The sequence below is a fragment of the Xiphias gladius genome, chromosome 18 (genome assembly GCF_016859285.1).
Source record: "Xiphias gladius isolate SHS-SW01 ecotype Sanya breed wild chromosome 18, ASM1685928v1, whole genome shotgun sequence".
NCBI lineage: Eukaryota > Metazoa > Chordata > Actinopteri > Istiophoriformes > Xiphiidae > Xiphias > Xiphias gladius.
The window spans coordinates 15507992-15527305 of record NC_053417.1 but is presented as its reverse complement, the minus strand read 5'-3'; the positions used below and the strand labels follow the sequence as shown (position 1 = coordinate 15527305).

General features: G+C 40.0%; 1 protein-coding gene across 1 annotated transcript; it reads right to left on the bottom strand.

Moving 5' to 3' along the window:
* Positions 1-2286: 2286 nt before the first annotated feature.
* hoxc13a (homeobox C13a) lies at positions 2287-5993 on the bottom strand. The gene is made up of 2 exons (XM_040152176.1): positions 5204-5993; positions 2287-2718 (listed from the first exon to the last, which is right to left on the bottom strand). The coding sequence occupies exons 1-2, from the start codon at positions 5865-5867 to the stop codon at positions 2462-2464; spliced, it is 921 nt and encodes a 306-aa protein (XP_040008110.1). The 5' UTR covers positions 5868-5993; the 3' UTR covers positions 2287-2461.
* Positions 5994-19314: the final 13321 nt, after the last annotated feature.

Here is a 19314-nt window from a genome sequence, read left to right as displayed (position 1 = left end):
TTAAAAATCGAAATTACAGGTTTAGACAGACTTGTCTTAAACAGATTAGAGGAAACCAACATCGACTTTGATTACCCTCAAGACAGTCGTATCCAAACGTTTATTTTTCCAAATGGTGATTTTCCTCTCTTCATTTTCATAACTGCAGCCGAAAGTGGTCCAACTTTTGAGACATTAAGGTGTTTATACGTGATGACACTGGCTGCCTGTGTGTGTGTGTGTGTGTGTGTGTGTGTGTGTGTGTGTGTGTGTGTGTGTGTGTGTGTGTGTGTGTGTGTGTGTGTAGAAACCCCCCCCCCCTCTTCATAAATGAGGATGCGGGAAAACATATGAAAAATCTGTAAATTAACGTGATTTGTGAACAACAGTGCAGCTTTGGCCTGGACTTTCTCGCGTGGTGTTGCGTCAGTGGGCGCATGTGTACTATCACCATTAACACGAGTTTAGATTAACAGAACGAGGACTTCATATAGGCAACAGAATTAAATGCATCCTCAGGTTCAATGCGAAACTCACCTGTGCTCTTTACATGCTGAAACGGTGTTTGCGGAATGTAGCCCAAAATACGCGCGTGGCTGAATTACGTGCTGCAAGAGTAAATGTACGCAAGCGAGTGTTTTGCCTTTTTAATTGGCTCATGTGTTGTAAACATCTGATCAGCCAAATATGGGCAAGGACTTGAAATACATTGGACGGTGTCGGAGAGAGAAATGTTATTTGCGTTCTTATAGGGTGCGGCTTTTGACGTTCACATTATCGGAAAACAATTAGTTTCTCGGCTACCTGTGGGGTGTAGGACAGGAAATAATATTCTGCGGTAACCCAGTCGACGTGTCAGCGAGAGCTGCGGCATCCATCGCTTGTCTTGCGATGATTCTGCCAATTGAACCCCTGCCAAGTAAACAGGTAAAAAATCTTCGGCATCAACTTTGAATTAAAACGCGGTGGAAGCTGGAGAGACGGGTGGCGTAGATTTGGACATAGTGAGATCGTCTCTCTCACAACCGCCAACTGTGGTGTTTCTCTAAACGGGCTCATTCGAAATATCAGCGTGTCAGCAAGCCTCAATAATAAATAGTTCAATATAGCCTCAATATAAATAAAGAGAAATTAAATCCAAATATCGTGATTCATTTGGTATTTCTTCCAAGTTTGCAAGTGTCAGGAAATGCGCGTCGCGGCTCGCTAAACGTGACTAATCACTGTATCACCCCTTGTTGCCATTAACAAGACTCCAGGATGCCCAATAACTCTTGATCAAGCACTGTGCGACATAAAATCTTCACCCACCCATCCGCTGCTGATGTTACAGACTCAGGCTGAAGAGGCAGGGCGACAGTGATCGGAGCCTTTGCTGCTCAATAACCCCAATGTAACTCGAAACCAACAGGACAATCTGCGAGTAGGATGGCTGATTGACTTGAATATTTGAGCATTTTCATAATCATCATTTATTTATGAAACACGTTACCAGTACGTAATTCAACAGCACAATACAGTTCACATACTGCACGAAAGTAGAAATTACAGGCTTCGTACAAGTCGTGTGATCAGCTCCAATGCTACACTAACAAAGACAAAACAAAATAAAACGATTGTGCATTTATGTGTAATACTCACTGACTTTTAATGGTTTACAATCATTCCAGTTGCATGACAGAATCCTTCACTGATAAAGGAAAACATACAGGTCTTGAGATATTCCAGTTTACAGTTCTGCCATACTCGATAATATGAATTAAATAATAAAGGCATTGCACTATACAGATTAACAACATAGCAGCCTTTGTTTTACCCTAGGCTTAAGAAAACATATCCCACACAGAGGAACAGAAGGAATTAAAAAATAATAATTAAAAAAAAATTTTTAAAAAAAGAAATCATTCTTTCTCCCGAAAGTCCTCTCTGTGAGTTTTTTGTTGAAGCTGTTTAAGTCTCAAGTTCAACGTGTCATCATGCCACAACAATTCTTGTCCATTATGGCGATTATTTTTCTAAAATGACACTAAAGGAACCGCCTCTTCTGTTTCGATATGCCAGTTGCAAGTCTTAGAATTGTCATCAGTCCCTTTTGAGATTTGGCTTGGAAAAAAAAAAAAAAAAAAAAAGAAAGAAAGAAAGAAAGAAAAACACGCAATACTTGTCTTTGAAATACAGATATCGTTTTAAATATTATATATTTATATATGTACATTCATATAAAACAAATGTGAAGTGAATTTTCAATATTTTCACAGTTTTTAGAGCATCATCTCTAACTTGAAAACGGGGGGCGTGGTGGCATGGTCGATGGATATGATTGAACTTAAATAAAAGAAAAAAAACAAAGAAAAAAAAAAAGAAAAGAAAAAAAAACACTGCCAAAATGTTCTTCAGCCACGACTTTCAATGCAAGAGGTAAATATATGGCATGATGTTTTGAAAGGTATGAGTTGAAGTTTGAAGGAGGTCGCCGAAGTTATCAAGTGGTGTGCATGTGATTGTTCTTGGATTTACTGACAAACTTCTTCTCCTTGACTCGCCGGTTTTGGAACCAGATGGTGACTTGACGCTCTGAGAGGTTGGTGGCGGCCGAGATGCGCCTTCTCTTGTCTTTGGTGATGAATTTGCTGGCTGCATACTCTTTCTCCAGCTCCTTCAGCTGGATCTTGGTATAAGGGACACGCTTTTTACGCCCACGACGGTAACTGCTGACCTCAGGCTGCAATGGCACAACATCTGTAAGAAAAGAAGAAAATTAGCAGGAAAATATATCACTATGTGCAAAAAAATCACCGCAATGGTTCACGTCACAAAATCAGTAGCACTGCAGCTGACAAGACCAGTTTACCTCTGAAGCAAAGTGGGAAATATTTAGTTAATTAGAAAATAAGAAAGTAGTTTTTAAATAACTTAATTCTCAATGTCGAACCCGCGCATTTTTTCTCTCTCTGTGTGTTTATGTGTGTGTGTGTGTGTGTGTGTGTGTGTGTGTGTGTGTGTGTCTGTGTGTGTGTGTGTGTGTGTGTGTGTGTGTGTGTGTGTGTCTGTGTGTGTGCGTGTGTGTGGTTGTGGTGGTGGGGGTATTGCACTCAGGATTTCAGGTGTACTGCACCTGACATATAGGAACGCAATTATGAAAACATCTAAGCGTGCATCCATGTGCACCAACGTAGAATAGTGAGTTTCTACGTTGTTGATAGACCATCGTTTCTTTCTGTAAGTGAACAATCACTATCAAGTTACAGCCCCAACAACTGTGACTTGATTCCAGTGGTCAGTGATCTTTTGTTTTCCCCCTTAGCCTGCTTGTCAATAGCTACTTAATCTGCTGGTTGCCAATCTACTAAACTCTACAACTAACCTTGTTATTGGTATCTTAGATAAATCTCTGGTAGATATGTTTAATTAAACTGCCGGGTAGACTGCAAGTATAAGCTACAATAAGTCTCCCTGTGGAAACAATACTCTGGCCAGCGCCTGGTTAAAAAGCAGAAAGAAATATCTGGCGACTAAACTGACAACTGAAAACTAAGTTTTGAATAATCACAAATTACACGTATTACACGTCATTTAAGTTCGCAATTTTAAAATACTTCCCTGATTTCCCGTGAACTTTAGGCCACATTTTTCCCCACTGTGCTCTTTCTTAACCTTTTTAAAAGCCAAAAAAGCTTTTGGCAACGGAAATCTTTGCCTATCTGTACAGATAAGAAAAGTTCTGGGATTACACCCTTTCGCCAAGACTGGAGCTGAGTGCAAGGCAGCCAATGAGCAACATGACAGGACAAGTATGGCAATAACTTGAGAAACAGTGGGAAGCCGTGAGACACGAAGCTCTTTACCCCCGTGTAATTTTATAGTCACAGGTTGAGAATATTCCTCCACTGTTCATGTGCATATAAGATTTTCGTATCTTAATTTAGGCAAATGGATATTCAAACATTACCATCATCATATCCTTCTTCTTCTTCTTCTATATTATATATTCTGTCATAAACAAATTGAGGATAACTTAGTGGCGTTCACTGTGTTTGTAGCTGTTGTATTTTAAAGCAAAACAGTTCTCTCTCTCTCTCTCTCTCTCTGTGTGTGTCTATGTGGATCAGTTCGTGTGTGTGTCTGTCAAGCGTGACAGAAGACATGGACAACGTGCGCTTGTGTTTTTGCGCATGTGTGCGCGCGCATTTGACTGCGTGCCCGTGCTTGCGTGGCTTGCTCTTGTGTATTTTCAATATAAGAGGGGGGCAAATGTCGTGTAGGAAGTTCTGTCGAGGCGTGAGATCATCCATATCTGAAATTGAAATACTTTCAGATTTCACAAAGGTAATAAACCCCTTGTGGTAGAAGAAGCAGCCTAGTAAACACTGTAAACTGCATAATGGTGGGGCCAGTGTGTCCATGATCAGATATCCTGCATGTTGTATGGTACTAAGTAACGCAAAAGGAATTAGGCTGTACAGTGAACTGATAAGTAATTGTGAACCGTTTTGTAACATGAAGCCGAGGTCCATATGCAATGCAAATGATAGACAAATTAATCACGATACATGCAAAAGACAGGACCCATCGCAGGGCATTGAGATTTATTGACACAATCCAAACACAGTAGGCTAGCTTAGTCACTGTATTGTCATACAGAGGGCAAAGGTTTGCGCTGGTGTCCCTATCTATTCTACCTGACCGAAACTCATCAAATGACTTCAAAGAAAAAAAAAACCCTGCAAATAACTGACGACAGCAAATTCTCAGTTGCCGAACTTCTATTAACCGTTGAAAGGCCATGAAGCTGCAAAGCTGCTTGAGCTAACTATTCTGTTTGGCATTTTTCGCACACTTCTAAGAGAATGCATGGCCATTTGTTTAATGCCAAACTGAAGAATATGCCTGCCTCTAATCTCAGAGTCCATAAAGGACATTTGATAACTGACATGGGGATTGAGAGTTGTGTGTTTATTCAAGACATTTATTGTTTCGCTGGACTTCTTGGTAAGTTGATACTGGCACTTTAACATAGCAAAATTCAAAGACTGGGCAATAACATCTGAGCACAGTATAATTATCTGACTGCATTTAAATAGATTTCTTAATGTGATGACACAGGTATCAAACACCTACAAGCCGCTGGACTAACATGAATTCCCGCCTGTTGGAGACATCTTTTTTATTTATTTTTTTAGGAAAAAGAAAAATTAAAAGATAATTAAACAGAATTTTTCCGTACCTGGGAAAGGTGATTTCCAAAGATGAGTTGACTGCGTTTGCTCTTTGGAGCAGTACACCTGCCCATCCCAGCCATTGGAGAGAGCCCAGTGCTGGTAGCCCTCCATGGGGATCAAGGCGTCGTGCCGCGGCTCCGGATGGGCACTGATACTGGGCACCACCGATACGTCGAGATATCCAGGAACAGCCTGATATGAGCCGGCGAAACTCGGGTAGAAGGTAAACTCTTTCGCCCTGGTAGACAGTTCTTCCGTGGGCAGCGCTGTGCTGGGCTCGGCATATTTTTCTGCGGGATGGTACGAGCAAGGCTTCTGCTGCAAGTTCACGTTGTGCGAATGAGACAATCTACAGCCGTAATACGGGTTTCCAAAGGGATAGCCATAGCTCAGAGACGCACTGGATGATGTCTGGGGAGCGGGACACTGCCGACCGGTGTCTGGAGAGGAAATATCCGAGTAGACGGAGCCCTGGTGGGTCGCTATGGTGCCAGAATGTCGTCCCAGCGCAGGGTGCGACATCAGGTCCCTGCAGTGGGTCGCAGGGCAATTACCGCTCAGTCCCTCCATTGTTTGGCTTTTATTCTGGTTGTTTTCATTCGGGCTTTTTTCATAAACGTACATCAAGGTGTCCGCCCAGCGTGGATGCAGAACCAGCGAAGTCGTCATATCAGGGGCTGCCGATGCTTTTTAAAAGTCGACTACTCCAAGACGGACACCTCATTTCCAACTACATTTTACACCGAGCGCATGCGCACACGAAGCCCTCCTGTGTCCACTTCATTAAGAATCTGGCACGTGATACGCTAACAAGTCCTATGAGATTGGGCTAGTGAGTTGGGGCAGAGTAGCCCTTTAAAGACCCGCTGCCTCACATGTCACAGTATTTTCCTGCAGAATACCGAGTCATATCATTGGCTTAAATCACCTAGACCCGCAACCTTAAAGGGGAGTTTGGATACGAGATTGGGGTAAACGCAAACAACCTGTGAAATTTAGCCGACTCTGACGACTGCCAGAGAATATAATCGTCTATGATACATATCACAGTTGGTACATGGAAAATAAAAAGATATATATATATATATATTTCTAATTAAATTTTTTAAACTAATCTTGGCGTTGGAGCGCAAAGTTTGTGTCTGACCTGGTTTGCTGCTTGGTGGAAGCGATGTGTTCCGGCTGAGGTTTAGTTTGATTATATAGAGGGATAATATTTTTTAAAACAACGATTCAATCTGGAATGCTTTTAGTGTGTATAATGCAAGAAAAGATGAAGAAAATACACAGTTGTCAAAGAAAATATGCATCTGTAAACCGTCCAGTCTTATCAAGACTGCTTTTTTGGAAAGACTCCTTTCCTTTAAACCCGTATATAACTTCCACTGGGTCACATTAACATGCTGAGATGAGATTCTGTGAATAATCCTGGTTGTGCAGTATTACTTTTCAGCAGGACATAACTATCATGTTTACTAATACTGTTGCCTTACAGGGGTTGATACTGTGGAACTAAATATAGCAGATTTTAACTGTTAGGCAAGTTGTGACTCATTTTTATTTAATCAGTCAGGTAAAAAAAAAAAAAAAAAAAAAGATGATTGGGTATCTACAGGGTGTGTGTATCTGTGTGTGTCTGAGTGTGTGTTGTGTGTGTGTGTGTGAGATGCAGAACGAGGACTTTTAGTATTAGCAAAGTTGAATGGGTGTCGTTTTACCTCTGCAGTAACAGCCACAGGACGAGGTGAGAGCCAATACAGGTAAGATACCGACATTGCAAATAACATTTCAGTACAGTTTATTTTTAGTTTGAAGATATAATTACAGTAATCATCTACGATTAAAGACGGCTGCCTTTAATTTATGTACAACTTTACGCAATGTTTGGGCAAAGATATGCTCTGCTGTAATATTCTCGGTTAGGCCCAAAAGCTTTTTAAGCGATAACGTGACAATTGAAGTGGCCATTAAACGACTTCATGTGATGTTTCGGTTTCATAGACTATTCATTCATATCATACAAGTGGATGCTGACGCTTCAAGGCGAAAAAAAAAAGAACAAGGGGCCGCTTTCAGATGGACAGTGTGTAGGCTTTAGACCTTATATAATTAGACACCATTTGGTTCACTATTTTACTCACATCCTCCTTCAGATTAGAGGGACTGGACACTGGCTGAAGCTATTTTCGAAATGCAAAAACGCCTTTTTAGTTCATCTCGTCACCAGGCCCAATAATCACAGCAGTTGTGGAAATACTCTACTCCTCTCCTCTGAAGCACCTTCAAAAAAAAAAAAAAAAAAAAATACTTCTGCGTTAATAATTAAACTTGACTGTATTTTTTTACTTTGAAATATTACGGATGGGATAGGCCAACACAGTATCCACAAAATAGGCTTTTCGTGATGCCCATCCTATGAGTCACTCATAAAGAAGGCTATAAGCTGCCTCGCGAAGGGTGTCTACTTTATCTACATTTTTGCACTGCTGGGCTGCCTTGGGAATAATCAGGCCACCGTTGTGCATTCGTATACTACGGAAGCCAGACTCCTGTCCTTCCTCGGACAGAGACTATAGTTCTTTTGTTTCAAGGAAATTGCAGCTACGAAGGGCTCATCCAAATGGCAGATGCACGGAAGTCCAAGGTCAAGGTAAAAAAACGCAGACAAACAGGGTCGTAATCAGAGTCTAGACAGACAAGAATGAACTTCACACTAGAGTATGCATGCAAACTAGCTGTTATTTAGTTATCCTCACCCTAAAAATATTTGCTGTGTGTGAGGAGAGGGAGAGAACTCCAAATAATGCCCTGTGTTTTATTTCAAGGATCAGGAATTTGACAGTTTTTGCGCCTCAGGAAACCGACTCATTCCAAACTAACATACTTTCCGTGGAAGCTCAGACTTTAGGAGATGAGGTCCTTTTTGCGAATTATAAATGACAGTATGTTCACATTAGTTCGGTGTATTTTCTTTACACTCCACTTAAATTCCACATTACCTCCAAAGGTTTGTATGCAATGGTAATAGTGTTACCCTGAGAGATGTACGGATGATATAACGTTGGTTAAATTGGCGTCAGTCTCACAGATAAAAGCTGCAGTTGTTAAATGTAGGGGGGAAAAATACTATAATTTGATTAAGTTACACTTTATGTTGCAATAACCATAAATCACAGGATAGGCCTGTCTGTGCTTTTCTCCCAATCTGAAATATATAATATAGATGTTTTTTTTAAAATATTCTCATAATTCAAGTTTCAGGAAAAAGAGAAATAGCATAATAAAGTCCCATATTAAATATAATGACAAATAGAGAATTCAGAAATAAAATATTTTATATTTTTTAAGTTTTGCAAGAACTAATTCAATTATTTTAAAGTTATGGTGACAGCAAGTACCTGATTAGCTTAATATTAAATATTACAGCGTCTGGCGCATTTCCACCAGAGCAAAAAGTGCTGTTCCCTGAGACATCAGCTCCCCACTCTCTCACTACAAGCATGCCAGCGACGATACTTCATGCAGTATACCACGCCCTGCAAAAAATAACTGACAATGGAGTCTAAAAGATATCAAACTTGAATGGTTAACTTTTGTTATTATCTTTCATTTGCGGTGGACAGGTTGTAGACACACACGTGGATTATTAAATGATGAAATTAGTTTTTCAAAGTTTACGCATACTCACGTTTAACATTGCAAAGCTGTATTATGTTCAATGTTACCATCCAAATTACCCATCACTGTGATATTTGGAAAATAAATAAATTAACCACCAACAAACACTATTAAAGAAGGCTAATGGGTATGCAAGTTAACATCTTCTCACACATAACCCACCCTAAAGTTTTATTTTATACATAGTTTTACTTGAAAATTGCCTGTATATTTAAATTTGTAAATTTTCAAATAGGTTACAAAAGATCAGAGTGACATGGAATTCATTGGCTTGGTATACGTTTTTATTTAGTCACTAGGCTATAGTTGTTTTACAATTTCTTCAACTCGACCAGCAATAAATAGCCATGGGCGAAAGACAAAACTGCATATCAATAATAGTCGTGTGGCCGTCAATATTATTTAACTCAATTACAAAACTAAATTAAATTCCAGTAATGCTTGGTAAAATGTTAAAACTGTAGCTATGGGCGCCATTGAAACCAAACAGAATATGTCATCACAGACTAAAAACTTTTAAATTAATATAAAATAAAAACTGCTGTGTCAGTTTCCGTGCATTTGGAAGTGTTTTATAACGTCAAGGTGGTGGTCGGTTATTAGTACCCGGCGTACAATATCTGGTGGAACGTAACTGCAAAAGAAAAAAAAATACCTGTTTACAAATATTCCTCCATTTTCATTAAAAAAAAAAAAAAAAAAATGTTTTCCTTGAAAAGCTGAAACCAATCTGCCAGGATGAGTGAAATACTCCTTCTCCACTGCGGTTTCACTTATTTCATGAACTGTTAATAGAAACAACTATGAGTATCCTGACAACCAGCCATGGTGTGTTGCTGTAAATATCTTGACAACCAACCAGACATCATGTCTTCCCAGACAGGCCCTGTCGGACGGAGAGAGCCCGTCTGATGCGGAGGTTTGTGGGGGAGGGGGAAGCATCCGTCTCTGTACAAATGCTGCCTACCTGCGGCTTCCGCACTCTGGAGCTGACCGCGCGACTGAGCCAATGGGTCTTATGCAAGCAGAATAGGCCCTAATATGCATACGGTATATGTGCCGCATTTGCTGTTCTGATCCTGCAGTACAATGCTATAGGATACTACTCTATAATCCCACTTAATTCAAAATCATTTATCGCTTATTCAAATAAATAATGTCACCGACCAAAGAGACCAATGGAAACAAGTGAAATTGTAATATTTGTCAGTTTCACTTGCCTTGATTTAGGGGCAAGCTATAGGCCACATTTTTGCAGTGCAACCCCTCCATCAAAATGACTTGGTGGCAGAAATCTCCGTGTTTCTTTCCGATATGTATCAGTAGGTTTATTGTCATAAAATGCCATCAAAAATATGTGCTAGTACTTCCCGAACATTATCTCACCGGTCTTGAGAGTGATGCAAATCCCTGGGTATGAGGTCTTCGATGAGGCAATGTAGCGGTCGAAGAATGTGTTGACAGCTTGCAGGTAGAGTCTGCGCATTGCCCTGCTGAAATCAGGTTGCCTTTTTGTTTATGAGTTTCCAGCCAGCTTCGGGTTCAGCTTCGAGATTAACCCATTTCTATAATCAAAATACAACTACTGGTAATTTCAGTCGCTCACAGTGGACTGTGTCAACCAAAGTGACCAAATAGTTTTGCTCGCTGGTGCATTGTCAAAATGAAGATTCAAATATTTTAGTACACGAACATGTCAAACTCAGTGGTGTAAACTTTGGACCCATTAACTGTTTGAGCTAATTGAATGGACCAAAATCCGACTGTACTGCTTACGTAAATCTCGCAGTAAATCAAGACTGATGTTCATTTGCAAATTGTGCGTGTGAGTCACAAGCTCCTGGTCCGGCGCTTAACATATATTTTTGCATTATGGGCTTGCGTTGATGCAACATTATCCTCTGCAAAATAGCGAATTTTCACTGCCTTTTAGTAATTCATATTGCTTTATGTTGCCAGTGTGCATATCCCTTGACCTGTGTCTGTGTCTGCACGCGCGCGCGCGTGTGTGTGTGTGTGTTTGTGTGCGTGTGCATGCGCCTGCGTGTGCATGTGCATGTGCATGTAGAAGAGAGTGGGCTGTTGTTCAGCAGGGAGGAGAGCAGAGCAGTCCACTGTCATGAAAACATTCCTTCAAAACTAAAACAGCATCTCAATCTGGTGTTTTCCCGTCCAGGCTGGCTTTAATTTACGATCAAAAATGTTCATAATCGTAAAAGTCAAGACCACTGGAGTTCTATGCCAGCAGTCAGGGCGCTTGAAGGCATGTGATTCTATCAAGAAAATGTGATTCTGTCGAGAAAATGTTAAACCTCGGTCTAAAACACACAACTAGGACAGTGCGCTGGTGCGAGATAAAGGGAAAGAACTGGTTACACAATGAGCTGAGAGGCACCTAAACGCAGCCGTTAAGTTGCGTAAATAAAGGCCGATGAGCCTTTTGTTTCCCATTTCACCTCGCAACAAGACCCGCAAATGACTGTGCCGCAGTTCTCACAGGACCTTGCTGCATGTGCGTAAGCGCATTTAAAAAGCTCCAACACTAGCAGGCTACATTTGTGACTGAGGAGCACCACATCCACTGCAGCGCTATAAGCTGGTGTCGTGTTTACCAAGCAAAACCGAAATTAGTTTAAGGATTCGTGAAACGACATACAGTTAATGGAGGACACAAAAGTGTCGAGTTTAGGCCATGCAGAGGTGCGGGGGGAGTAGACCCCCCCCCCCCAGACTCACTTAGCCCACCAACACCTTCTTGTGTATGTGAAATAGACTCTTCTTAATTCTTATGAAGTTCGCAGATGCGCAGCACATCTACGAAAGCAGAGGTTTTAAGATGAGAGATCCCGGCTTCTCTTTGCGGACGGTGTCCTTATGATAAATCACCAAGAGGTTTGTCCATCTTTTTATTTACCACCGACAATATGCAGTAATACAGTGGTTGTGTGTTATTAGGCTGTGGAAAGAGCGATGCATCTAAAAGACTACCTACACTACACTTTAGGCCTGATTTACCCTCGGATTCGAGTCGTTTAACCTCATCAAGAGCAGGTAGACTAGAAGAGGGTGGCTGTGGGTTAACCGCAAAATAAAGCAGGCCAGGCGGAGCCGCGCCCAGAGGACAGAGGGCAGGCTGGCAAAAACCACCGCTAGAGCCAGGCCAGAGTGGAGTTAGCAAATACAACACGGGTTTTACAGCCTCCTTATTGAGTGTTCATATCATATTGTTATCAAAATGTCAGTGGTTCTCTACTCGATGCTGTCGCAAGGTTTTGCCAGATTTGAGAGTAAGATATCTCATGAAGTAGGTGCACAGGCGAGCACTTTAGACTCAAACATTTGCAGAGTGTCTTATAATTCATAAAAACAGGCTACATAAGCATGAACAGATAGCCACATTAACATTTGGTGATTTCATACGCTGGCAAATATAATTTCTACACAGTAATAGTCTACAACTTTAGATAATAACCTATTTTGTTGTTTCCTAATATGGACAAACGGTGGAAATGCTTGGCGCCGTAAGATAATAAGCATCTGTTACGCTCGGTCACTAAACGAGCCTGTTTACTAAAACACAAAATGTCTCTAACTTAACGTTTTTGACAGAAAGCAATGTAAAAAAAAAAATATACATTTACTAGGATTGGGATACCATCACTATCAAGTAATGTCTCGTCAATATTGTGGGGACAAACGCCGTCCCCTCCTATATCTTAATGTAATTTATCAACAAGTTGGCTCTTTTAAGATGTGCCCGAAACTTGGGACTTTTAACGTTGTCTGAAACTGGTCGTGATGCAGGGGACTCCCTTCATTTCCCTGCTGCAGTCCAGAAGGAGAACCGGCGAGAAAGCAGACTAAATAAATCCAGAGTTTGACGCGTCTCGTCGGAAGTCCAAGTTCAAGTTAAGAGAGGCGGTCGCTCCATACGTCCAGACAGCAAAACAAAGGACACACACGCTCCTCATTAATCATCTCACTCCTTCTCCCAAAGAGTAAAGCGCTTTAAACTTTCTGGGCATATTTCAGAGTGTAACCTCAAAGGGGTCGAGCATACGTGCAGGTGCATTTTAAAAATGGTTTATGCTTCGATGGCCCGAAACAGAGATATTTGTGGAACTATAACTGATGAGGATTTTTAATCCCCCTGAAAATTAGACTTGACAGTAGAAAGTTCTTAAAGGCCTGACACATCTTAAATGTGATTATCGGACGTAATTTGATCCAACTGGAAAAGTTTAGGCAACGTTGTGATTTTTGAAGGTTACCTCGTTTTCAGTCGCACGACCCAGCTTTAGGCAAACTGGATTTGGTGCAGCAGTGCGGGAGGAAACGGAATCCCCTGGCAATGGCAATGCCTAGCGAAATAACCTGCTTCGAGGGAATCTTGAGGCTGGCGTTATAGGCTAATATCTCCACGCCGCTTGGATTCATGCTGTGCAACACCACGCAGCTTTCAAAATGTTCACATGTAGAAAATGTGTCAAAATGCTGACAGACTTCCGACGACACAAGCCATGAATGTTTGGGAGCTTAACACGCCACTATATGGTCCACTGCGAAAATGTGTTGCCCTTTGTGTTAATTAAAAGCTGTTTTTGAACGCCAACGATGGTACGAGTGTATATATATATATATATATATATATATTTTTTTTTAAAAAGCAAAATTAAATTTGTTTCCTGAAAATGATAGCACGAAAACGTGAAAGAACTTCCAGCACTGCAGATCCAACTATGTTGTAGCTACAATTCTCTCTTCATTATCCTATAGCATTAAAATGACAAATTTCACATTTCGTTCCTCAAATCATCCTATAGACGTATATTCAAGATGCATTTCCCCTTGCATTACCTATTAATTCTTAAATGTACCTTAATCTTATTTACAATTTATCCTACACTTCCGGTGGAACATGTCAGCGACATTACTACATGTACGTTATCACAAAATTAAGGAACTACCGATAATCTACATTATTTAACTATAGTGTAAAGAAAGAGTAGCATGTAGATTATATTTTGCTGAACAGAATGTTAAACATTAAGTCAACTATATTAGGAGTATGTAAAAGGTTTATTTATATAGCCCACTTTGCTTTAAGACACCAAATAAAAATTCGGGAAATTTACAGGAAGCGATTTTAAGGACAACAACTTCCTCGTCCACTATGCAGTAGGCCAACAGTGACTGTATAGAGAGGCTTAAGTCAACATGGGCTGTTGGCTTGGAAGAGCTGCGGACTGGAAAATGATGTCTGCACCTGCTTGTTGTCGGTTAACTCGTTGTGATGGAGGAAATCTTAAAGTGAAATGATGCACAGGGAGCCGTACTCTGAATCCCGTCAACAAGGTAAAAAGTGGAAGGCACCTAATGTTTCGAACCAGACTGTTGATGAAAAACTCGTGTGAGAAGCCTCCAGGTCACAGTCCGCTGCAGAGAGTAGCACCGAAACCACGCTACTACAACCGCGTTCATCAAAAAAATCCCTCAAGTGTTTGGAAAAGCAGCCTTGTTGTGATTAAACTGACATCATGCCTCATCCATGTATTCTGCAAGAAGTGACTCATAAACTAATCTATGAGAAACATGTGGACGGGGGATTGTGCTGTTATCTTGGCTGAGCCAGCAAAGTAGGATATTTAGAGGAAGCATTAAAAAAAAAACATACATATATGCGGAAATATGACCTCTCTTTCAAATTTTGAAAACTGATGGTGAAACCACTGAAAGCAAATCTGAATTCCCTCCAGTTTAATTGCGACTTCACAAAGGAAAAGTCGATTTTCTCTCTTCATGAAGGTGACCTTGATTTAAAAAAAAAAAAAATCTGTTTAGTTGATACTAAGCCTATACGATTTTGGATGATCATAAACACATAATAACATAGTAAGATAGAATAACACATAACTACTTTTCTACAGTTTCGATGCGTGTTTGTGTGCATTGTGATCTTTTCCGGTATGCCTTTACCTGAAAATCAAACATGCATGTGCTACTTTCGTAACTTTCAGCCCATAGCCTTCAGCCTCCACTTCACATGCTGGAGGTTTGAATAAAGCAATTAAACTGTAATATTTCGCATTCATGAAAGTACAAACATTTGCTAGGTGCAATCCTCAGGTCAGCCCACTGACGTCGTTTTGGCGTCGTGGTTTTAATCAGAATAATGTGTTTATTTGTATTTACGCGTAAGAACGTATGCTTAATATTACATTTACCGAGGTGTTGACAGTAAATCCGAATACAGTTCAAATAGAAATTTTGAAATTTCGATTGGGTAGTCTTCACACAGCTGACTGACTGATAAATTGATAGGTTATAATGATCATTTAGACGTGTACCAACAGTGATTATTTCATCGATGTGGACTCGCTGCACAGAATATCACACAGAAGATCCCTCTCGTGTGCGTAATGGACACTTTCCCTATTTAACAGGTGATAAACACGGCTCGTCGTCCTGACGCCTGAAGAGCTTTTTGCTTAAAAAGCCTTTAATTGTCCGAGAGCGAATATCAACTCGTCTGTGTGTTTGATACCCCACGCGTTTCACTTAAAAAACTTTCTTCGGGCCACTTTAGTTTTCTGTACCGGAACAACAGAGTGGAAGGGGAAAGTGACCGGAGCCTGAGTTAAATTAGAGGCAGATTGGAGAGCTGAAGTGGAATTATGGCGGAGTCATATGATGGAGTTTGTACTGTCGCCTGCTGTCTGGGCGAGTGCGGCAGCGAATCGCACTTCGCCCTGCTCTCGATCCCGGTTCGCGCACTCCTGCCCACGGTCTAAATGGAAGGTGACCGATCCATAGGCCGGCGAGGCAAATCAATCCGTGGGCCAAAATGAGCGCAGGCTCACTCGTACCGACGCACTGCACGCGTTATGAAGATGAGCAAGACGAAGTTCAAGTTCAAAGTCACTGTGCTCAGACGGAGTTGGGTGTGCTCAGGAGAGGACACCCCTCACCTCTCTCACCTCGCTCGTAAACCAAAACAGTAGCTGCTTGCATAAGCGGAGTCCGAATCCGACCCTACTGAAAGAAAGAAAAAAAAAAAAAAGAAAAAAAAATAGCTCGATAGATTCCCGCTCGGCCTGCGAGTAACAAAAAAAGGAAAAGAAATAAAAGCTGATCTTATCAACAGTTCCAGGGCGGATTCCAATTATTGGAATAATTGGAATTGGCAAGCATTCATTCATTTTAAGCGGACCTGCCGTGGACTCGCTTTAATCGTATCTGTAACGGTATTTTAAAGCAGTTGCATAAGAGACTCTTACTGGTTTGTTTTCCTGTTTCAAGTCTGAATGACATCAGAAATTCTGGCTGGACTTCGCGATTCCTCTTAATCGGATCTAAATGAAGCAACAAAACAAATCCGATTCTAGTCGCATTTAATTTTTTTTTTTTTCCAAGTGTGGATCTTACGGGCCAACCAAAACATGTCCATTATCATGCATTGTTTAGAATATTAGCAGGCACAGACGCGAAAGTGCTTGTAAACTATATGCTATCCACTGAATAAATATTCAGTGATTAAATATTAATATTCAATATCGAATATTAATAGCCACTCATTATTAATATTCATATCAATCTGAACTAAAAAAAAATACGTAAATGAATGCCAGAAAGACACAAATGCGGTCAAACTTGATTTATTTGTAGCTTAAACTTAAATACATTTAGAAATAAAATAAAATTAAAATTAAAGAATCCCATATCCCGATCAGATCAAACTTTGTTTCCAGGTCCTGACTGTTTCATCCGTTTTGAATTTTGTTGTTTAAAGTTGCGATTTTTAAAAATCTGTGCATCGTTTGTCTCCGTAAATTATTTTATAAAGAACACTTAACCAAATGTAAAACAATTGCAACACTTTCATAAACATATTCAGAGGAGTAATAGGGCGATGAAAAACCACATTCTCTCACTGATTCTTCCTGCCTGGGATTTTATGGAGAAGCCAACAAAACTCCAAAACTTCGGACCTTGAATTGTGCAACTGTTTGACCAGAAAAGTGCATCGGTTCCTCAGAGCTTTAATTAATTTTCTATTTAACTGCATAATTAACGATTGAAGAGGCTGTAAAATAATCCGCATCGGCAAGATATTAAATGCGTGAGAGGGTTTTACATGTAGTTATATGGCAATAATTTCGAGACTAAGATACATGGTACAAATTAATGGTCGACATCAGGCAATCTGACTAATTTTTAATCCGTTGACTAATAATGCAGAAAATAACACAAAAACACCAAAAAAAAACTTGTTTCTAATGTAATATTAGGACAGATATAATCTCTAAATGGAGGGAGAGAAGGTGAAGAAAAATATCAAATGATTGTTTGACAAACTTTTATTTCTACTGGCTTAATACAACTCAAAATAATAATCACGTTAAAGATTAACATTCATCATTCAATCACCAAAATACATTTACCCAACAACAAATAGTGGTCCACCAAGTTCCAGGAAAAGTGCTGACATTAACCGTTAACAAATGATAGAAATGTTCACTGTTTTGAGAAGCTAAACCAATATCGGTATCTTATTTGAGGGGAAATGTAAAAATTTTCAATGTTTCTAACCAGCCCCCCCCCCCCCCCCACATCAGAGCCAACAAAAGTTTCATAGGACTCCCAGCTTTTTTAATTTAGAAAGCTCTTTGTTGTAGACGTAGGTGCGTGTATCAGCACAGATCAAGGTGTAGTTTTACCTAATATTTTAGTATTTCTGCAGCAGAGAAAATATCTAACAAAGCAAATACAACATTTGATGCAAAAGACGTGCAACTTCTATTCAGGAAGGAAACTTTAAAATGAGTGTGAAAAGTCTCAGGTTGAAAACAGACAGGACGTTAAAGGGAGTAGATACAATGTTCTAATAATCATTTAATTTTTCACAATACTGGTGGTCTGAAAAACACCTCCCTGGTGTAACTCCCATGTGTAAATGGTTCTCTTAAGCCTGCTCTGACTGTTGTGGAATCCTGGAAACAGCCTGAAGTAGAAATATTTGCTAATGATCTTGCTTAAAGGTCAGAGTTAACACAAAAAGACCATTTAGTTTGGTTGAATTTGGCCAGAGTCTGTTCCAAGGGCTGGTAGATAGGTACAGTATATTACAAGCAATTCAATATTTAGCCATTCAGCCTTACCATATAAACTGCAATTAAATGACGTTCCTAAAACAACAGATTGAACTGACTGTGAGGCTCTGGCTCTTAAAGCCAGGAAATTGATCGGGTGGTCAGTTTTAAGCTGGAGCCAGATGTGGCCCACGAGCTGCTAAACGAGCATCACGGCTTTAAATAAATTAGGAACTGCTGCAGTACGGTGCAGTATTTTTCGATACCACATTACTACAGTAATGTCAAAACTGTACACTTTTTTTATACACCTGAAACAGTATTTGCTGGAATTGTAATTTTGTAGATGTTGAGTTGACAACACAAAGAACTTCTTTCCCATGACCCACTGTCCTTTCTGCATTGCATTATGTTTTTCCCCAAATACAATGGTTAAAGTAATATTAGTCATTATTTTATCTTTCTATTTCATTTTTAAGATTTTCAGTGACAAATATGCTGATTCAACTGAGTACAGTTGTATGCAAAAGTGCAAATTATATATTTAGTTGATTTTTTTAAGTGAAAAGAAGTAATTACAACCTCTGCAGCAAGTAGACATTAAAAATTAGCCTCTCTTCAAATGTTAATGCACTGTTACTTTTTAGTTCATGAACTTAAAAAATTGAAAGAAAATTCAAAAGTAATTGTAACAATAACTGCAAAAGTTTGGCCAGCCTACTAAGTCAGTACTGAGTGACTCCCTCTTTGCCAACTGTTAAGCATGGGGGTGGAAATATTCAGCTTTGGGGTTGTTTGGCACCCAGTGACACAGGAAACGTTGCACAGACAGAGGGAAGAATGGATTCCAATAAATATCAGCAAAGTCTGGATGCAAATGTCCTGTAGTCGGTCAAAAAAGTGAAACCCAAAAGAGGCTGGCTTCTACAACAGGACAATGATCCAAAACAGACCTCAAAATCCACCATGAATTACTTCAAGAAACAAGCTGAAGCTTTTGGAACGGTCCCCACAGTCCCCTGATTTGAACATTATTGAAAAAAAATAAAATAATATAAAAAAATCTATGGGTAGATGTTAAACATGCTGTGTCTTCAAGACGGAACTAAAAACATCTCAGAACTTGAGGTGATCTGTGGGAAGAGTCAGTGGAAAACTGCTAAATCGAGAAGAGAAAGACTCTTTTAGCTGCTACAAAAAACTTTTGCAAGCTGTGACTTCTGCCTAAGGGTGATTACTTTCTGATGTAGTAGGGTGCCCAAACTTTTGCACATACCACAGTTATTTATTTTTTCTATTTTTTAAGTTCATGAACTAAAAAGTAAGAGCGCATTAACATTTAACGAAAG